Here is a 23372-nt window from a genome sequence, read left to right as displayed (position 1 = left end):
TTTGTTGACCAATGGTGGGTAGATAATGAAAATCTACAACCATTTACGGCTTGTTCAGGGGTGCATGTATTTCACATATAATTTGATATAAACTGGGCTTATGGCTGGTGACCTACTTCATGGAGGACGAATGGTCTAACAAAGAACGTCACTCTGTTAGAGTTATTTCTCATTTTAGTAACAATTAAGTTGTGAAGAAGTACCTTGGCAAACAAGAGACTATTGTTTAATTCTGATAATCAAGCAGTGGTCAATATTTTGAATAGAAATACAACGCAGTAACCTGATGTCATGACACTTGTTTGCAGGTGGGTTTTAGAATGTTTATCAAGTGACAATATATTAGGTGATGTCGGAGTACAATCGTTTTATCTCAATTTCAGTTCAAGAAATTCAAACTGCTGGTGCCAGAGACAAAGAATCTACTGACTCTAGTACCCAAGATGTATGGGACATTTATGGGCCGAAGCATCCCGTTTATTAGATTGTGTTATATCAGATAATACTAGGAAGGCATACAGCCTCGCTTTAAATGAGTTCGCCAAGTTTTAAATTGAAGGAAACATGCAAAACGACTGGCCAACTCCTGTAAGCCAAAATTTTATTCGTCCATTTCAATGGTCATGCAGTAATACACTCTCAGTTTGCAAAGGTTTTAAATAAGGCATTGGTTTTCGTACATATAGATGGAAAACATTTTCGGGCCCACTCTCTCCGGATTTGCGCTGCAACTGCAGGATATTCAACGCTGAAGGCGGTGGACACCTAGTGCATATGTAAAGTACATTAGAATTCCGTGGCTGTTTTGAGGTTGTATTCATATTCATATACACTGATTCTTTTCAGATATCTGGATAATTGGTTCGTCAATCATCTACTGGGCTCACGGGACAGCAGTCATCCATACATTGGATAGCAACCTTAGCTTACAGAGCTGTACGATTTTCTAGTTTGCTCAACAGGGTCTGAAGTGGAGACCACTAGTACCAACGGTGATCAGACGCTTAAACGATACTCGGTACCGGACATTATTATAGTACATCTGGGTTCAAATGATATTGTTAATAACTCAAGCATAGATATAAAAGAAATGATTTTTCGTGATTTAGTGGAGGTACAAGAATATTTGCGAAATACCAAAATAATGTGGTTAACCCTTCTTCCACGGCGCATATGGCGAGGGGCTGAATCATGGTCTGTGATTAAACATAATAGAAAGCGGGTTAATCATTATGGTTTGAAATGGGTGTGTGAAAATGGGGGATTTGGGATTAAACATGAGATCGTTAGTATGAATAAAGACTTATCCAGGGATGATCGGGTGCCTGTTGCACGTAGGAAATGACATCCTTTTAAACACATACCAAGAGGGTTTGCAAGCATCCTTTAAAGGGAACATGAAGGTCTTTTATGGTGTATGAAATGTGTGCTGTAACTTGCTGTCACTCGTTCATAAAGGCATCCACAGTAAGCACGAGCATGTTGTCAATGAGTTTCTCAACATTGGAGACCCTCGTACGAAAATGGTAACCTAAAGGTATTTATGTAGGTGCACACAACAGTGTTGGAGTACACCAATATGGTATGGGTATGAATACGTTCACGTTGGAGACCCTCGTACGAAAATGGTAACCTAAAGGTATTTGTGTAGGTGCACACAACCGAGTGTTGGAGTACACCCATATGGTATGGGCATGAATACGTTCACATTGGAGACCCTCGTACGAAAATGGTAACCTAAAGGTATTTGTGTAGGTGCACACCACCGAGTGTTGGAGTATACCCATATGGTATTGGCATGAATATGTTCACGTTGGAGACCCTCGTACGAAAATGGTAACCTAAAGGTATTTGTGTAGGTGCACACAACCGAGTGTTGGAGTACACCCATATGGTATGGGCACGAATACGTTCACGTTGGAGACCCTCGTACGAAAATGGTAACCTAAAGGTATTTGTGTAGGTGCACACCACCGAGTGTTGGAGTACACCCATATGGTATGGGTATGAATACGTTCACGTTGGAGACCCTCGTACGAAAATGGTAACCTGAAGGTATTTGGGTAGGTGCACACCACCGAGTGTTGGAGTACACCCATATGGTATGGGTATGAATACGTTCACGTTGGAGACCCTCGTGAATGGACAAGGTTTTTTTATACGCATGTGGGGTGTACCAGGTGGGCCCTTTCCTTTGGATACCCTGGGAAGGGCACACTTGTGTTGCCAGTACGAACTCTGGCTGGAGTAGGCACATTAATTGGTGTCTGGTCACCACGGGTCTGTCATATGATTCGGTTTTTGATATAAAGTGTTAATAAATGCTACAGCCAGTTTTTATCCACTGATATTGTCCTTGCCACATCAATTATTTAGACCTACATGTGGTTACAGAATATCAAATGATCCATATTGTCTGTATTTTGTGGAATGAAGAGACAAATATAGCTATATGTTATGTAAAAGCAAATACATGCATAATTGAAAAGCATTACATCATCGCTAATTTAGTCATTGGAAAAACAGATGTGTTACCCAAGAGATAAAATCAGTGTAAAAATTTAACAAGTTCAATGAATATTATCATTGTAAAATATATCAAAATTGCCATACCTTTTCCTGTATTTAAAAGGAAAGCATTAATTTAGCGGAATTTTCTTTTACTATCTTCATGGAATAAAATAATTAAATATCACATGACTTACAAGGAGCTCTGTCAACATAGTTTACTTACGTTTTATTACTACCAAGGTGAAGTTTCTAGATTTAATGTCTGACGAACCAGTGTTTTTCGCTGTACATGTGTACACCCCTTCATTGCTCTTAGAGATATTTGTCAGTTCTAACTTAGCACATGATGACACGTTCTGACTTCCTCGTGTCCACGAAAAGGAGCATGATGGTGTACAGTTTGCAGTGCAGATCACAGTCAGACTTTGTAATTCTGTGACAGTTGCAGGTGATGCAGGACCGAACTTAATATAATTTGGACCATCTGGACCACCTGGGAATAATAATAATAATAATATTAATAATAATAATAATAATAATAATAATAATAATAATAATAAAAATTAAATTAAATTCAGGAAATGAAAAACATATAGAGAACTCTTCTACGTAAACATAGCTGCTAAGGTTTACATATTGGGTGCAAAAGGACACACCTTGTAAAAACAACATCCCCCAAAACCTATATACATGAAGGACCACTATAGGAGATGACCGAAGATTGGATGGCTCCCCTTCTTGAATGGAACTCTTCTCCACGATTTCTACTTCCGGTAACTATCACTACACTATTCAAAACAATAAACACATACTTATAAGCCTAACCCTGCACCCCCGTCCCCGCTTATTTCGTCAGTGACATGGACTTAGGTTTTGTCTTGGTGCATTTAGAACATCTCCTGTAGAGAACTTGTATATTGATGCACACGAACCTTGTTTGGATGCTAGACGTGCAAACTTTATCTACAATATGTTACCAAGATTAGATCATTACCACAACATCCTACACATGATGCAGTGTTTGACAACAAATATATGAAGTTGTTTGATGCAAGACCGAATGCTATTTGTACATTTGGTTTTCGCATTAAGCGATTTTTGTCACTTTCCAACATTGATTTAACTGACACTTTGAAAACTCCTTCATACTTTGTTTTACCACCTTGGTGTATTACACCACCTCACATTGTGTTCAATCTTGCACATCTGAAGAAAGATCGTACAGATGCTGTTGTGTACAAACAGTTTTTCAGGGAAATTCAAGACAGGTACTGTGATTATATTCCTGGGTATACAGACGGGTCACGGGATGGGAATTATGTGGCTTGTGCCATAGACACAATACTTTCCATGAGACTCGGCATCAGTCTTTAGTGCTGAAGTTTGGGCAGATATTAGAGCCTTGGAAGAAATCAAAGATTTGGTTGCATCCAAATTTATCATCTTTACAGATTCACATTCATGTCTCCAAGCCAAACATGAAGCTGGACCATCCCTTAATTGGGATGGTGATACGAAAGTGGTGTGTCTTTTTGTCTATTACCAATAACGATGTTATTCTTTGTTGGGTGCCCAGCCATGTTGGCATAAGGGGTAAGATAAGGCAGATTCTGCTGCCAAGTCTGCTTTGGATTTGCTTGTTGCCAGGGTTTGGTATACCGTATACTGATTTTAAACATAGTATTAACAAATTTATTTTTTCGACTTGGCAACATGATTGGGGCGGTGCTTCTCTAGGGATGATCGGGTGCCTATGCTGGACGTAGAAAATAACATCCATGTTAAACACATTCCAAGTGGGTTTGCAAGCATCCATTATCCTTTAAAGGGAACACGAAGGTGTTTTATGGTATTTGAAATATGTGCTGCAATTTGCTGTTATGCGTTCGTAAAGGCATCCACAGTATACACGAGTATGTTGAGAATGGGTTGTTGCAGACTGGTGGTGACTGGATGGATTCTCAACCTTGAAGACCCTCGTTCGAGAATGGTAACTTGAAGGTATTTGAGTAGGTGCACACCACCGTGTGTTGGGGTACACTCACATGGTATGGTTCGAGTAGGCACATTAGTTGGTGTCTGGTCACCACGGGTCTGTCATATGATTCGTTTTATTATATATAAAATGTTAATAAACGCTACAGTTTCTATCCACTATTGTCCTTGCCGTATCAATTATTTAGACCTACATATTAGGGATACAGGATATTTAATAATCCTTATTGCCTATATTTTGTGGCATGAAGAGATATATAGCTACCTGTTATGTAAAAGCGAAAAAAGATGTGTTAACCAAGATATCAAATCAATACAAACATTTAACAAGTTCAAGAAATATTATCATTGTGAAATATATCTAAATTGCTATACATTTTCCTTTACATTATTTAAAAGAAAACATTAGTTTAGCGGGACAAAACATTACGATCTTCATGGAATAAAACAATTGAATATCACATGGCTTACAAAGACCAAGAGCTCTGTCTACATAGTCTACTTACCTTTTATTACTACCAAGGTGAAGTTTCTAGATTTAACTCTTGATGAAACGATGTTTTTCGCTGTACATGTGTACACCCCTTCATTGCTCTTAGAGATATTTGTCAGTTCTAATTTAGCACTTGGTGACACGTTCTGACGTCCTTGCGACCATGAAAAGGAGCATGATGGTGTACAGTTTGCAGTGCAGATCACAGTCAGACTTTGTAATTCTTTGACAGTTGCAGGTGATGCAGGACCGAACTTAATAGAATTTGGACCACCTGGACCATCTGGAAATAATAATAATAATAATAAAAATTAATCTGCTAGCCTCTAACATGCTAAAAACATTTTGAAAATTTTTGAATTTAGCAAACGAAGAAGCTATAGAGAACTCTTGTACATAAACATTTCTGCCTAATTGTTATTGTTGCTAAGGATTCTATCCTGGCTGCAAAATGGCACACTTTCTAAAAACAACATCCCTCAAAAGCTATATACATGAAGGGCCACTATAGGAGATTGGCTCCACTTGTTGAATGGAACTCTTCTGTGCGATTTCTACTTCCGGGGGCTATCACTACACTATTCAAAACAATAAACACATACATACAAGCCTAACCCTGAGCACACCAGGGTGTTAGTCTAGCGCTAAATGTAATCAAGTAATTGAACACTTGTTCATAAATGGCTGGTTTCACAGTAAAATAATATTGTTTTGAACTAGTTTATCAAATATATATACACTCTCATCATGGTCAAATATATATACACTCTCATCATGGTCCGTCCCATCTTATTACAAAAATCATTTTTTTTGAAGCACATTAAAATTAAGTCACTCCAATTTTACATGAATTTATATATATTTATTTATTTATTTAGTTAGTTAGTTCAGAACATTCTCACTTGTCCTTGTTATAAAACAATCATATATAAACAATGAGAGCTACAATGTATATGTGTCAATCCAGAGGAATGAAGAGTTAATGCATCATATTTCGATTAATTGATGACTTTTACTTTTATAGACAATTTAAACAAAAAGAAAACAAAGTGGATAAAACATAAAAGTTTCAGGTGGTCCATATTTTGTAATAATTTGAAGTTAAAATAACACTATGGTTTGTTATTTTGATAATTTAGTACTGGGTAAATCATCATGCATGTTCTGTACATACTATTAATAATTATAATATATCAGTTCATACTAAAACACATCGAATCAATATTCAGGCTGAAACTGACACTGGTATTATATCAAATTATATTGTATGATCTGTTAAATATGAACTAAAATGATTAGTACGCCTACTACATTGCTCAGTGGCCTTGTTATTAGTAGGGGCGTGTCTTCTCCCCAATCAGGACACCTAGATCTGCGCCTGTATATATATTTCATATCAAATCTTTACAAGCCCCCCATCCCCCACCGGCCCTGTAAATTACTTACCGTTTTGTCATGCGAAACTGAAACATTCAATTACCTACTGCAGTTGGGTTATGAACATTGCAACACAGTGAATAGTAGATAACAGACAAAATAGTTTTAAATATTTCTTTACAATAATATTTTAGCTTGTATTGCTTTAATAAAATATTTGTTACCTATTATTGTAACGAAATATTTGAAAACTTTTGTTTTTAACTCAAACGATCCGTTATTCATTGTGCTCCGTTATTGATACACTGACAGTACTATGGCTGAAATATAGTGTAATTATGTGTAGACCTATTATATTTGGTTCAATCAAAACATTCATTTAATTTTGGATAACTCAGAGCTGGCCATATCCTAAAATTTTTAACTGCCCCCCGGGCAAGTAACTCTCAAATTTCACTTGCCCACAAAAAAATTACCTAGTCCCAAAACGTAAGCAGTTTAAATCAAAATTAAACTGTGCGCTTTAAACAATTCCACATCACACAAAGCACTTGTAAGCCCTGTATTACTAAATATGTTTATTTCCTTTAATTTGTGAATGTAAAAGAACCCCAACAAAAATTGCTATCAGCATGAAGCAAAATTGGAAATGAGTTTATAATTTTTTTAAAACTTTAACACTTTAGAATGATCAATCTAATTAAAATTAGCTACACTATTACATGTGGTTCTAACAGCAGCCTGTTGGAGCTCATGTCCAGTTAACCTTTCATTCGACCAATCAAAACCGGAAACTAATTTCAATATAAAGTTTTATATAAAATTCGTTTCAAGACGAAAAAATACCCGTGATGGTATAGCCATAAAATCTGTTTATACTAGTATACAATCCAGTTTATTACTGCACTTTTCTCCCTGTTTTGTCAATGTTGAAATAGACCAACAAGTTCGTCTATTGCATAAATAGTCTTGCCCGATATTTTTAGAATTTGTATGCTCCCGAATAACGCTATAAAAGACGAAGTGTAATTGATAGATATTTAAATTGTTATTTATAGATAAAATGTCACCTGGACATGGGAGTCCACACAATGCTGTTAGATCTACTGGTAAACCAGTAGAGCTAATTTTAATCAGATCGAAGAATGATCATCGAAAATATGCTACTTTGGGTTAATGATTTCACAGTGAATAGCATTATTATGATTATTATTTCATTTCATTTCATTTCATTTCATTTCATTTCATTTCATTTATTTGATTGATTTATTTATTTATTTTATTTCTTTCTTTTTTTCTTTTCTTTTTTGGGGGGGGGGGGGAGGATCTGGGTTGTTTTTGTGGGTTTTTTGAGAGGGGAGAGTTCATAACGGACAAATTTAAATATTAAAAAAGTATACCACTCTATTTTTCAGGATGAATTTTACTTGTAGATACAAGACATTGCATTTCTTGACATTTAAATTTAACAATTTTCAGCGGGAGTATACCATCGGTTTTCATTAGAAATTCCGGCGTTTAGCGCTCTCGACGTGAGTCCGAGTCCGACACACACTCAGGCGGAGACTGCTTTGATCCTCTTTCAAATTTTGCTGCACGCGCGCCTACTCACTGTTCTTTAAAGCTGCAGTGTCTGGAATATTTTTATTATTTAAGCATTTAGAATAGATGCTCCAGTTCTGTTTGGTACATAAAAGGCCCACCACATCGCTATAGTTTCGCAATGCTCGCTTATCTACAGTAGCTAGGTCAACTGCAAACCCAATGGCCAGCTTGTTTTTCTTCAGTTAGCGGGACGCCAGTATAACTGGGAATTTATGCGATTTGCGGAGGCGCTGAGCTTCTCACATGATTTTGAACAAATTTAACTGTCTTGATTGAGGGGTCGTCTCATACATCCAAAATATAGTTATATCCATAGAGGTATGGTACAATACCTTTCCAGGGGTCGGTGGGGGATTTGCCTTGAAATGTTGACAGTGGCCAGCGGTTGGCATACGCGTTACATGTAAGGGGGTGTTAATAATTACGTAACGCTCTAGGGGTAGAGGAACAGGACGGTATGTTCGATATACTTAACATTTATGAAGACTATATGTTATTTCTATTCATTACTTAGACCTAAAAATGTGGTGTTTTTTTAATGCGCGGTCGATCTAGGATCAATCCCATGGTGTGTGACGTCCTGTCTGTGGGATGGTACATATAAATGATCCCTTGCTAAAAAACAAAAAATAATATAGAAAAGTATTTTTAAAATGTAGCGAGGTTCCAAGGCGCGTGTGCAGGGATTTCAGCGGGGTTGGGGGGTTATAGACTGCGTTGAGCGACGTTTATATGGGGCCATGTTCCCCCAGAAAAAAAAAAATATATATATATATATTTTATCTTGGTCAAACGATTGACTATTAAATCAATATGCTCTAACGCTGATGTCGTTAAACAAAACAAACTAACTTTACCCTTTCCAAACGAAATAATATTTATTTGAATTTGTCGATTTTACCACACGTAAAATTAAAAAGTGAAAACGGTCATTTTCTACTTTAGTATATTTTATTAAAAATATATACATGATCAATGTGTTATACAAACTAAACTTTGAAAGTTGTACTAAAACTTTATAAAATATTAATTCTTAAATAGGAAGGTACGATTGTCGATAGTACGTTGTCAAGATCAAACCCGGTTTTAACGAAAGAATAGTACGTATCCTCAACCGAACGTTCTTTGTACAGCGCAATAATTCTCATTTCATTTTTTGAGACAAACCCTACAATTTCAAGTCCGCAAAGGCACCTGTTAACTGAAATTCACAATAGGCTGTCGTTTGTGGATTGCCAAGCAATGGCCGCACAGGCGACGAATCGAGCGTATACTTTTGACGTTCTCCGTTCATAGCGAACACACACGAATTTTTTAAAAGTGCAGTTGAACTTGTATTTCATATTTGTGCATGATATTATTATATGGTAACCAGACACTGTAACTTTAACATATTTAATACATCAATTTAATTGTGAAACAAATGCGAACATTTGCAGATGGACAACCTAATTTTGTAATACGAAACGCTACTACATTAGTGAAAAACCGACCATGCGGTGGGAATTCCCTGACCTCGTTTTACGTCACACGTGTGTTGCGCGAGCTCACATAGATAAAGCGAAAACTAACTTTACGAAGAGTCTACTTATCCATTTTAGTAACGTGCTGGGTCGTAACGTTCTAAACAGCTTTTTTTCTCGATTCTTCAACGTTTTCAGCAATTTACTTCACGGACACCGACATAAAATACCATGATTTACGAATAAATGCCTAATTTCTTAAATGTCTGGGCTCTTATTCAAAGACGTGGGCCTACTTCCGGTCAAATACGGTACTCGATATAATAATCAGGGGCCTCACACGCATGCTTGCTGCAGTCTACGGAATTACAAAAATTGCAAGTGTACAAAAGGGATAAACAGGCACTTTGTATTTGGAAATTTTGGCCAGCCCTGATATAATAAATCAAACATACTAAATATTGTTAAATGATGTAATCTTAGATGAAAAGTTGATTGAAACATGCAAGCAGTTCTGCGTTCAAATGGGAAAAATGACATCTTTGTAACTCCGTGAAAATTAATATGCATGTATCTGCCGTTTCCACAACGGCATTTCAATCAGAACACCTCGCCTAAATTTAACTTCAGTGACGCGTGTTCCGTTTTACGAAAACGAGCGACAATGGCCGATCGATGCATAATTATAATTTTGCTGAGAATGGTCAACTTCGCAGTTCTTTCATTCCGGTGTGACGTTGGTAAGTTAAACTACCATTCTACGAAAATGTGCGAGGAATCCCGTTATGTTCCAAATTCAAGATGATCGTATTTTGGCAGAAGACTGCATCGACTACAAAATGTGTAACTTGCGCATGCTCAGTTTAGTCAGAATGTGGTAACAGTAAAAACGAAAACTGCATCGTGTACTGTAAATGAATGTGATATGATGGGGGACCAGTCACGTTAATTACGATACAATTGTTTTCTGAACAAGCCTGTTTCTGCTGTTTGAAATAGGTTAGCATAGATCCACAAAACGTTTCATTTGTGCTAAATAGATTTTAAAATTCCAAGTGGTCCGACGGACTACGTGTTTGCAGCTTCAGGTTGTCCTGTTAATTTTCAGGTAGTCTCAGACTACCGGACTACCGTTAAGATTGAACCCTGTTAACATCTATTTAAATAAAACATAGTCCTAAATTAAGAAACTGGCTTTCGAGAAAACATTAAAATATACAGTCGACAAAGTTGCGTCATTCATGTTAGGTATGAGCAGGTATGTCAACAAACGACTACGAGCACCCTTGTAGAATTAGGAAAACGTGGAGATATTGGGGGTATGAAGGCAAACCTGGTATCCGATTATATTTTACAGATGATATCTGGATTAGTTTCTGATATGCTAAATTAATGCGAGTGCGAGTTCGAATAATTTTTACATGCTCCGAGGTGTTCCGAATTACCACGAATTTGCAGAACGTGCGGGTAGCAATCTCGCAAATTAATTGTAACCAACGTCAAAATAAAACGATATTGCTATGCTTATTTACTTGTTTACTTACTAGTAACCCCCTGTTATATTTAATTCTCGGTTTTACAGGGGTGCAGAATGCGAGTAAAACTTCTGACAGACGAGTTAAAAAATGCGAGTGCAAGTGCGAATAATTTTTACATGCTCATATACCACTAGAGTTTCGAGCATGTCCGTCCCGGGGCCTGTCTCTGGATAGCCAGGGGCTTGTCCCGGGACAGAAAACAATTAAGCGGACAATTTTGAAATTTACATCCAAAAATTAAATAGGGGGCCTTTAAAATTTTGATGGTCATCTCTAATTAATATAATTAATAAAGAAAATTCTACTCATTAAATTTGGTTGCTAAATTAGATCGGTTGGTCAAAAAGAAATTAGATAAGATCGGTGGCCTAACTCGGGATGGAGGGAGGGGAGGGGTATTGTTGAAAATGGGCAGAATTTTGAAAATAGCAATTAGTAAAAAAGTTAATAGAATTTAAAAAATAAAGAAAAATTACAAGCCAAAAAAAAAAAAGAATTGACTGCTCGGTCGAATATTTATATAATTTGGAGCATTTTAGAAGGACAGTCCAAAAATAAATAAGAGAAAGAAGAGAGGATCGGACTATTTAATAATATCAAAAAAAAGAAAGTAATTTCGAAATAAACTTTTGAACGAAGGTCTAAAAGTTTAAAGTCCTATCTATATGTCCACGTGAGTGGCCTCGTTAAGGTCGTTAGGGTGCACAGCTTGTTGGGACGAGCTGGGTTGCATCCCGTCAAGAGAACCCCTAGATTGACAGTCAATAGAAGTTGGATGTGTAGTGCTATGCTGAAATACAGATCTCGAGAAGCCGGATCCGTCTGAACGAGAGAGATTAGGGTATAGTTCAGTCGTCATGGGTTGGTATAGTGGTGCGGACGGGCCCGACTCCGGAAGATACGAGATGGTATCACAATAAATCAAAGTAAAGTCTAGAAAAGAGTAGTAGGGGCCGACCCGGCTTCCTATTTCTTCTTAGAGTGGGGCGGTCAGTCTTCAGGATCGGACATGTAGAGACTAAACGCGAACAACCGTGGCGTTCTGCAGAATGGCTGTCATACGAGTCACGAAAAAAAAACAAGTCAACGTAGTCAGACGGAGAAATGACGTGGAGGCGAGGAATCTCGCTGAAAAAGAATCCAACCTGGTGGTGCAGACTGTCGAAACGAGAAGCGTTGTAGCGTTCAATCAGTTCCAATGGCGGCATACATCCCAGTAGAAAACTTCACTTCGCTGACAAAAACAACAAAGTGAAGGATCCCCAAGTCGAGCCGCGAAAGCACATGCAGTGTGCACACGTGAAACAAACACGTCTTACCTCGAGGAGCTCCAGACTGGGAATGTAAATTAATGCAGACAGTATCATCAAACAAGGAATCGTTTGAGCCCCAGAGTCGTCCACCTACAGAACGTGTACTGGTTCATCTACCGGGCTTAATTCACTAACAATGGCCTGGACACTAACCAATGGTACTATCTCCAATTATGCAGGAAAATGGATTACGTTTGGGGTTAGTGTTAAGAAAAGCATACAGTAATATTAAGAGTAATTCATTTTTTGAAAATCTTAACTTTCAAAAAAAAATCTTTAAAAAAGGGGTATGGTGCCATACATGTTTTACCCTCTGACTGAAACCCTACTGCCTAAGAAACAAAATTCATGGCTACACAACCTAACACCCAAACACAGCCTAAAATGTGCGCTTGCAAAACAAAGTAGCACCGTAAACGTGATTTTAACACTTCACAGAACCGTCAATAAATCTGTTTGCTACCGTTAATTTAGCTCAATGTCATTATCAATTAACCTATGTTATGCAATGTTTGTCTTTGAAATATTGGTGCAGCGTCTATGACGTGAAGAACGCCACAGGGCTACTGGCGTGCTTCAAACTGGTATAATTCAACGTAATGTAGCCAATATGTTCAGCAGACGCAAAATGTTGATATTCAACCCAATGAGCCCAGGATCGATTCATCAGCACACGGGTTCTACGAACTCGAATTGAAACAGCTACTCAAATCATTGCACAGTTACACCAGTCCGAGTGAATGAATCGTCACGTGCTAAACAGGCAACAATGGTGTACACCGCGTCGAAACTGGGGGAATTGCCGATGGTCACAGATTCACTTTGGACTTCTTGAATAGGCATGCAGGGTTTGTACACCTTTTTTCAAGTTCATTTCCCATAACCTTCCATGGGTCCAAAATATTAGACTCGAGTACTGGGGGTCAAACTCGAGTACCCGACACTTACACTAGATGATGATGAGATTAAGGAAAAAAGTTAAATAGCAGTATGCATCTTAATTCCAGAGCTGAACATGGATGCCAAATGTCATTGTATTGCATTTAGAAACCGGTTGATATGTTCAGTGTTCTGATGGATGGACGGCCAGTTTAAAAAGAGAAACTAGCGCATGATCTTATAATTATTGTGTAACTTATATCGTTGATTATCTACTGCTGACATTATTGTCCTACATTGTACATTGTATTATAGTTGATCATTGTATTCCACTTGTAGGGGTACTCGAGTCCTCTGTATGGACTCGAGTCTTGCTAGACACGACCCGTGCTCGAGTACTCGTGGAGACCCTATCCATGACCATATGATTATGGTTTAAATTGAGTGATGAACTTGTACATTGTGTACATGAAGATATTTGTATTAAAACAGTAATATGACTGCTATAATCAGTTTAGGCCAAAACCCCACCAACCCTGGCCCGATGTCTAGACTATAACTCTTATGTGTTTTTAATATATAATAACTGTGCTCATATATTTAGATATAGTTTCTTCTGTAAGCACCAACAATAATTTTAGCATCCTACTTTGATTGATATACATCTTTCCTGTTGTTTAGGGACTGTCCTGAGTTTACCACCACTGTAAACTATTTCCGACCAATAGAGCCTTTTTGATGACTTAGCATACACATTAAATACATTTTCTTATTTAAAATATCAGTATCTGTATTTACAAGGTGTTTGTTGTCCTAATGTTTATAGAAGCCAAAACTGGATTTTACCTCCCAATAATTGTATACGTATGAAAAAAAAAGTATCACAAATTAAAGAAGAACTGAGTGCTACAAACATTAGCATACAACCGCAAACACATTCGATATACAGACACTGGTATACTAAACAAGAGAATGTATTTGGTATGAAATAGTAGTCGCCAGCAAGGCTCTGTTGTCGTACACATCTTACACTGGCTGTAAACTCAGGACAGTCCCTTTTGGAAACACAAATTAAAATACGGCTAGCACGGGCTGCGGCTGCCAGTCTGGCAATGAGAAAATATAGAGCATATTCTATATCGTATGTGGGATGGAACGTAGCCTAGTGGTAAAGCGCTCGCTTGATGCGCGGTCGGCCTAGGATTTCCCAAGACTTTCCATGACTTTTTATTGAAAATCATAGTTTTCCAGGTTTCCCAGACCTGTATTTTTAATTTCAAATTTCATGGCTTTGCAAGTGGTGGTTCAGTTATGATGTAGGGTGGCATCACTATGACTGGCAGAATACCACTTCATAGTGTTCAATGGAGGGTCACTGGTCAGTACTACCTGGATACCATACTGGCACCCATTGTTGTCCTGTGTGCTCGCCGTACTGGTCGACGATTTGTGTTTCAAGATGACAAAGCTCTGACCCGCCGTGCACATGTAAATTACTACCTTTAGCAGCAAAACGTTGCCATAATGTCATGGCCATCAATGAGCCCTGATCTTTCCCTCATAGCACACGTCTGGGATATGATTGGGAGATGTACGGCGACAGCCACCGGCCACATTAGATGAACTTGGTCAGGTGCTGCAAGAGGAGTGGGGCAGACTTCCTCAAATCGTCGTTGAGATATTGACACGTAGCCTGCCACGCCGAAGAATAAAACAATGTTTGACAAATCATGGGGGTATTACCCATTATTGATCGAAAGACGTTCACGAACGTTCAATGTTCACATTTCATCCCCATCGTGTTTCTAGGTTGTTTGTAGCCATACAATCTGCTGCCAACATGAACTGTTAGTGGTCATTTATTCCCAATTCCTCCATTATTAGCATGCATCAATTCCTAGACATTGCATTACCATAGTTTGACACCCAATAGCCGATGTATGTTTTCGTGCTGGGGTGTCGTTAAACATTCATTCATTCATTCTATTCCTAGACAGTGATACCTCTTGATACTTTTGTGTGTGTAAAGTGGTAATTATTGCAATAATTAAATAACGTATAAATATGTCTGAGTACTATATACATTATGTATCATTAAACATAACAATTCTTTTAACATGATTTGAAGCTGTCCGACAATTAAGTTATGCTGAATAGGGGCATTTTGTTGATCCCTCAACTCCCATCCACACCCCATAACAGACCTAAAAGTTATAAAAAATGAGAATAGTTAACATGAATTACGCTCTTACGTTGTACAGTCATAATACAAGTAGTTTGGTCTCCTGTTGGTCCATCACGACATACCCACTCTCCAGCATCTACTGCAGTGTTGAAAGACTGAATGGTGAGAGTAATCTGTGTAGGTGAGTTGATAACAGCACTGTATCCAGACGCATCTGAACGACACATAGTGTTAACTGCGTTACAATGTGCAACTTGTGTTCTTGAACCACCATTAGGTCGTAGCCAATTGATACCAGAATATACAGTTCCAGTTATTGTACAGGTTAAATGTGTAGGCTGTCCAGGGTATCCACCATTCATGCAATCAGTGGAAGTAGCTGCTACACCTACAAGTACAGAAAGTAAATATTGATATAAAAAAATGATTCAGATATTAAGATGTTTCCAGTAATTGAGGCTTGCATAGGCATGAATTGTGATAAATTACCTGAATCCTAGCCCAATGCATGTGACAGTTACGGAAGCATCTGAAGCTCTGTGTCACGCTGGCGTACACGTCTGTCCAGTTCGTCTCATAGATGTTCAATGGGGTTGAGATCTGGCGATATTGATGGCAATAGCAGCACATTCATTTTCTCATTATGTTGGAAATCAATTGTTATACGTGCCGTATGCGGCCTGACATTGTCCTGCTGAAATTGGTCTCTTCGTCAATTCAAAATGGAAAGTATGTGATGGCGAAGAAGTTCATCCCGGTAGCATACAGCTGTCAGGTTGCCTTGTATGAACACAAGTTCACTTCCGTTGGTGCAGGAGATGGCTCCCCACATCATGACACTCCTCCCACCGAATCTGTCAACTTGGGCTACGCAGTTGTTTGGAAAACGTTCGTTGTGGCGTCTGTACACACGTTGTCATCCATCACGTCGCTGTAGAAGGAAACATAACTCGTCGCTGAACCATAATCGCCGCCAGTTTCCCAAGTTCCACCTCTGTACATTCGTGCACCAGCGAACACGTAAATGTCGATGTTTACGTCGCAGGACATGGCCAACATACGGTCTCCTAGCCCGTAAAGCAGCTTCTCGAAGTCGGTTCCGAAAAGTTTGTGCAGACACACTTCTCAAACCAGGTATGCGTCCAGCAGTGTTCGTTGCTGTGGCAGTTCGGTGACGCAAGTGAAGAACCCGGATGTAGCGATCTTGTGCTGCAGTTGTTATGCAAGGTCTTCCACTTTGGGGCCGGTCTTCAGCTGATTGAAACTGTTGGTACCCATCCCAGAGACGTGAAATGGTGTGCTGGTAGACGTTCATATGGCGTGTGATTGCTGAATGCGATTTACCTAACTGGGGGTGGCCTATGGCAATGTTTCGATTCGTAAGGCTTAGTCTTGGCATCTTGTAACTCGTCTACGTCGAAATGGAAATGAGGGATCATTGCAGCTTTAAATACCCATCACTACCCCAATCTTTCCCACAAATTTCACGTGCATTCGCCAAAATCTGACCATTTCACACCGATTTCCTTCAATTGTGGCAAAACGTGCCACAATTTGCGTTAAATTTGTTTTAGGGTGCATTTGGGTACGCTGTTCCATTCCAGGAACATTAAGAGACATGGTCATTCATCAGCATTGTACAAAAAGACAATATTTTGAAAATCAAACACTTTTCTTCTTTTCCTATCACCTATGCGTTTCTTTTTTGACAGAGTATATTACTAATAAACACAGCTGCCTCGAATTATAATGAGATATTTAATCAAATTGTATTTTAATATATACGAAATTGAAAAATAAACTAAACATTTTATACACACATCACATTTATTTCATTTAAAGTTGTAGAGTATATGGTATGTAAGACACCCACTGCCGCAACATAGGCTACTCCTATTATCAGCAAAGACATCTAACCTACGTGCTCTCAAATACCCCCCCCCCCCCCAACGTTTCATATACCAGCTATGGACACACAATGCAAAAGCGGAATGGGCCAACTGACATTATAAGGACCTTCACTGGTTGTTGTCGATATCTAGCAAAGTTTGTTTCTATCTGTGTGTTTCTGTGTCTGTTTTAGTCCATGGGCAAGACCCTGAAATTTAACAAATTGGTATTTCGTGGGCATGCAAATCATCATGGTTTAATGTGGGTTTTTTAATAGCCATGTGTCTGTAGTTAATTAGTATGATAGACGTTTGTAGTTAGTTGCTTTTTGGTGGATATCATCCCATAAACATAATGAGGTGAGTACAAATTCTTGTACAATATTTTGGGGTAGAGATAATAAAACGTATTATACCTAAGCAACCAGTTAACATAGCCACACAAATTAGCACTCAAAATGTTTATATTAAAACCCTCTGGTATATAACCTAAAACAATTGGCGTAAAAATTAGGTCAAAAGGTCATGCCATTTTGTTGATTTTAAAAATCCCGAAACCTTGGCATTCATAGTACTACTGCTTCATGTATGGGGGACATATTTCAACTCAACTGCCTAGAATGTGAATGCTAAACACCTTCTGAGTAATTAATGGGGTCATTGTTAAATTGTTTTGAAAACACGCGATTCGAACATTTGGTCTTCACATTAAACAGATTTTATGTTTTCAACATTGATTTAACAGACATTTAGGAAAGCCTTCATGTTTTATTTTGCCACCTTGGTGTATCAAAAGACCAAAAACTGTATTCCATCTTATGCATCTAAAGAAAGATCGCACAGATGCAGTTATTAATAAACAACATTTCATGGAAAGTACTTTGATTGCATTCCTGTTTACACAGACGGATCACAGGATGGGAAGTATGTGGCTTCTGCAGCAGTTTTTCCTTCAGACGCAATAATTTCCACGAGATTGCCCGATTTAGCGCCAATCTTTACTGCTGAAAACCGGACAATCATTAAAGCCCTGGAACAGATTAAGGATTAATATGCATCCAAATACATTATTTGTACAGACTCACTTTCATGTCTCCAAGCTTTACAGTACATGACGTTGGAGAATCCCTTAGTTGGGATGGCGATACGAAAGGGTGTCTTTTATCAATGTACAATAAAGATGTTATATTGTGTTGGGTACCCAGCCATTGTGGCATTAGGCGTAAGGAAAGGACAGATGTTGCTGCCATGTTTGCTTTGATCTTACCCCATGTCAGTGTTGGTGTCCCCTACAATGATTTTAAATTTCTTTTTGACTTAGCAAGATCATTGGGACAGTGTGGGTATGAACAAGTTTCAGTCTGTCAAGTCAGTCCTGGGAGAGTGGCAGACATTCTACAGATGGTGCAGGAAGGATGAAGTCGTCTTGTGACGTGTCCAGATTCATTTATTTAAAAGTAGGACCCTCCTCCTCAGTGTGAACATTGTCAGTGTACACTGACTTTGCACTACATTTTGGTGGAGTGTGATTATCTTAAGCCGACGAGAAATGATATATTTGGCAACAGAAATGTTTAAATTCCATACATAAATTAATTGTAAATTTTTTAAAACACTTTGACTTCAATACAAAGTTTTAAGATATGCTTACCTTGATTTATGTATTGTCTTATATCCCCCCCCCCCCCACCAAAAAAAAAGAAAACAAAAAGAAAACAACAACCCCAAAACAACAACAAAAAACCCAAAAACAAACAAACAACAACAACAACAACAACAACACACCTTTATATTCTGACCAAGGCAGACAAAATTTGCTTCCGTATATCAAATAGGTAATTTTTTAAAAATAATTTTAAAAAATCTCCATTTGGCGTTTGCCGGTTTTTCTCTCTCTCTTTTTAGCCTTCAAAAATCGAGATACTACTGAAGTCAATAACTTAAATAGTGGGTTTTTTTATAATGCTAACTAGTATGTTCTAAGCCAAAACAGCCACAAATTGCATTATTATATCTAATAGGTACATTTTCAAAAAATTATTCCAGAAATAACGATTGTTTTTACATTTTTAAACTTTATGACCAAATATTTCATAGTTAGCATCATAGTTGGAGGGAGGATTTTGGATATGTTATTTGGCATGCTTATCCAAATGCAAAACAACTGAAACCATCTCTGTTCTAATTTGTGTTGGGTCTTGCGTATTTCTACTGGACTATTAGCAGGCAGTCAACATATCCTTACTACCAGTAACAATTTGAAAATATTTTACCAATGGCTTAGATTTAAACTTTTAAAAGGGACCACTTGTCCAAGATACGTTATGGTTACCATCATGGGTTTCCAAGATGGCCACCATGCAAAAACCTTTTGATACTAATACCTCAGAACCCATACCACCTACGCTCGTAGCTTTTCTTTTAATCTAACTTAGAGTGTTGAGGGTAACGAATGTAGTTATATAATTTACAATATTACTAGATGGATTTAAAAAAAAGAAGAAATATATAGACAACTTATTGACTGAGGAACAATGCTCCAATGGCTATTGTGAGTCTTATCAACTTTTTTAGCTTTTGTATCATGCTGTTCTCATTCAAAAGTGGGAAGTGTTTGTCCATTGCCTTAGTTTTCAACTTGTAATAGGGGCCACTTGTCCAAGTTACATTATTGTGGCAATCAAGATGCCCGCTATAAAATAGCTATTAGTACCAATATCTCAGAATCCTTGTCACCTATAGTCGCATTTATGGGGTCTAACTTTTAGCTTTGAGGTAATTAATCAGTTATATCAATCGAAATATCACTAGATGGATTTTGATTGTTTTCATATAAATATATATGAAATATAGTCGAATTACTCTGCGAAAAAAAGTGCAACGTTAATTGTGAATCTTTCCATCGTTTTACTTTGATATCATACTGTTCATGTAAGGATTTATACTGAACAATTTACTTTGAATGGATCTATTTATATGCCGAGTGTTTAGAGTCTTTCATGGCATATTGCATTAAAAACATCTCCTTGAGTACAGCAGGCAAAAATCATGAGTTGCATGTGCACTTACTTGAGTTGACGCAAAGTCCCAATGTTCTGTTTGAGCGCATTGTTTATTTTAAGCTTAAATTCATATCCATACGAACAATTATAAGGTTTAAAATGCATGCACTAGGTAGTGTGTTTCTACTGGAGCTCAGCGTATTATTAATTATCTAACAGAAGGACAAAGGTTAAATTGGGAGGACACAAAGACATGTAAACCAACTCGGCTGTTTCGTTCCAGCCTGGGCACAAAAACAGGTTTATCAAAGATCATGGTATGTATTACCTTGTTTGTGGGATGGTACATATAAAAGATCCCTGCTTCTAATGGAAATAAACAATTGTGGGTTTCCTCTTCAAGACTATGTCAAAATTACCTAGTGTTTACCATCCAATAACTGACGATTAAGAATTCTGCGTGCTCTAATGATGTCATTAAATAAACAGACACAAATTATGGATAAAAAAAAAACAATAATAAAATAATAATAATAATAATAATAATAATAATAAATAAATAAATAAATAGGGTCAACCACACAATGTTTGTATACCCATTGTAGACGGAAAGGAAACCTCGGTTATTTCTTATCTAGCGCACTTATTAATATAATGTATATAGAACAGGTTTTTAAAAAACATAAACTGAAGTGCTTCTGCAAGCATTTGTTTCTACCCAGAACATAATATATCAAATTTTATTATCACATTTCAGGTACTACTAAAGCAAATAACTTTCTGCTAAATCAAAATTCGAACTGCAACTTTTGATAGAAAAGTTAACACCATATGTCCTTCCTGCACTGCAAATAGGAGGACTGCCACTCCCAAGACTGCCTTGACAGAATGAAGCTTGTTCGCAATCGCACCGTCCCAATCATTTGCCAAATCGAAAAGATAAATTGATTAATACTATGTTTAAAATCAGTATATGTTACTCCATCCCTGGCATGACGCAAAACCAATGCAGACTTCGCCATTGGATCTGCCTTTTCATTACCCTTGATGCCAACATGGCTGGGCACCCAACAGAATACAAGGTATTTATTGATAAAAAGACGCACTTTTGTATCACCATCCTAATTAAGGGATGGTCCAGCATCACATTGTGTAACGCTTGGAAACACGAAAGTGAGTCAGTAAAAATAATACATTTGGATGCAATCGAATCATTGCTTTCTTCTAAGGCTTTAATGATTACTCAAAAGATTGATGACGAGTCAGGCAGTTTCATCGAATTGTGTGTGCAGAAAAAACCAGTAGCACAAGCCACAGAATTCCCATCCCGTGATCCGTTTGTATAAACAGGAATGCAATCAGGTAATTGTTTTGAATTACCATGAATATTTTTTTTTTTTTTTGTACACAGCATCTGCATGATCTTTCTTCTGAAGCACAATGTTAGGTGGTGTAATACACCAAGGTGGTAAAACAAGATATGAAAGAGTTGTATTATATATATATATATATATATATATATATATATATATATATATATACATACATACATACATATAAACATACACACACACATACATACACACACATATATATATTTATGTTTTTCGTTTTTAGCGAGTGGGGCTGTGTCTGGATTGATCTTCTTTTCCGACACTATCTCTATGTATATGAACAACAGCTATATTGCGTTGGGCGCATCGGTGTTCCACTGACTGGTACTAATCATGCACTTATTATAACTGCAGACCAACACCCGTGCATTTGATTGGCCATGACAATTTGTCCCCAGGTTTAACGTTTAAGTGCTTTAGGTAGAATTTTTATAACTTTTGCAACCATTTATATTATGGCCGCAGTATTGCTGCCTGGAAGAGCATGGGTTATGCAATGACAAACAAACTTTTTTCTTTGTTTTTTCTTTGCTATTTCACCATTGCCTATTGCTAGAGGTCTACCCACTGCTGCCAACGATGCTCGAGTGCCTGGATGCCACTAGTGTTGAAGTCTTCCTCCCGGTGGATTAAAATGTCATCCACAGCAGAAATGATGCTTACCAGACAGTTTTTTCTTCAATTTTGGAAAGTGGTAGGAATCGTATGGTGCCATTTCAGGTGAATACGAATGATGTTTAATATGTTCAAGTCACAGTCATACATAGCAGCCATGGCAATAACATATTTGAGCATAGGTGTCTTGAAACCAAGCGTGCTGAAACCCAGTAATACCCCGTTTTTCCCCCCATGAGAAATGCCTACTGTATTGGCTATGTGACGTGTGGTGAATCGTTGATCATCGTTTTATTTTACCTTGGTAGTGGCAGGTGAAGATTTTCCTGGTCTTGGTTCAGTTTAGATGCTCTCATCTCTTCTTGAACTCCGTTGCACTCCTCAGTGACAAAGGGAAGAGGATCATCACACAAAGCTGACACCAGTGCCGCATGGGTGACTGTTGGAGATAGCCCTTTCAGTTGGAAATACTTGATGATAGTGCCGATTCCGATTTTTTTTTTTTTTTCAAAACAGAATACCTAGTCACTTTGAAGGACTGTAGAGATATGCTACACGATAGTATATTGGTTCAAATACAGTCTATGTGCATAAAACACAAACTAATATGGGTGTTAGGAGTCTAGTAACAACCCCAGCAATTACCCGTGGCAATCAGCAATGCCATGGAGATTGCCGCTGATGTATTCATCCTCTGTGACTATTAAAACAGTAACTACACCGTTATTACTAAATTATCTGAATCTGAGCTCCATCAGGCATTATCAGATATATATGTAAATTCAAAAGTTCAACAAGCAAAGTTGAAACGTTTTGCTAACGATCACGAACTATTTCATTGGTTCCCGACATGGTCATTTGGGTTATCGCGAATCGCTTAAACCAGTCTAACGGACGTTTCTCTGTCCAGTCTGGCTGAACTCGATCCAGCATTAAAACGAGTTCCAACTAGGTCATGGCACCCTGTTGACTGTTCATAGTACGTGCATTGCAGGGACCACTGGATTGCAAGAGGGTGACAAGTTATACATTGTTGAACCCATGGCTATGGTGCGTTACGGGTATTTTATTTTTAGTAAAATGTTTATCATACACTCCTACAAGTTCCCTGAA

The 23372-nt window shown here is 37.8% G+C and overlaps 1 protein-coding gene across 1 annotated transcript; it reads right to left on the bottom strand.

Moving 5' to 3' along the window:
* Positions 1 to 2726: 2726 nt before the first annotated feature.
* On the bottom strand, positions 2727 to 15720 carry LOC121386120 (peroxidasin homolog). Its single transcript, XM_041516918.1, has 3 exons — positions 15427 to 15720; positions 5013 to 5282; positions 2727 to 3004 (listed from the first exon to the last, which is right to left on the bottom strand). Exons 1-3 carry the CDS (start codon positions 15584 to 15586, stop codon positions 2727 to 2729), a joined length of 708 nt encoding a protein of 235 aa, XP_041372852.1. The 5' UTR covers positions 15587 to 15720.
* Positions 15721 to 23372: the final 7652 nt, after the last annotated feature.

The sequence above is a fragment of the Gigantopelta aegis genome, chromosome 12 (assembly GCF_016097555.1).
Source record: "Gigantopelta aegis isolate Gae_Host chromosome 12, Gae_host_genome, whole genome shotgun sequence".
Classification (NCBI taxonomy): Eukaryota; Metazoa; Mollusca; class Gastropoda; order Neomphalida; family Peltospiridae; genus Gigantopelta; species Gigantopelta aegis.
The sequence above is the reverse complement of the archived record's forward strand: the minus strand, read 5'-3'. Positions and strand labels throughout refer to the sequence as shown.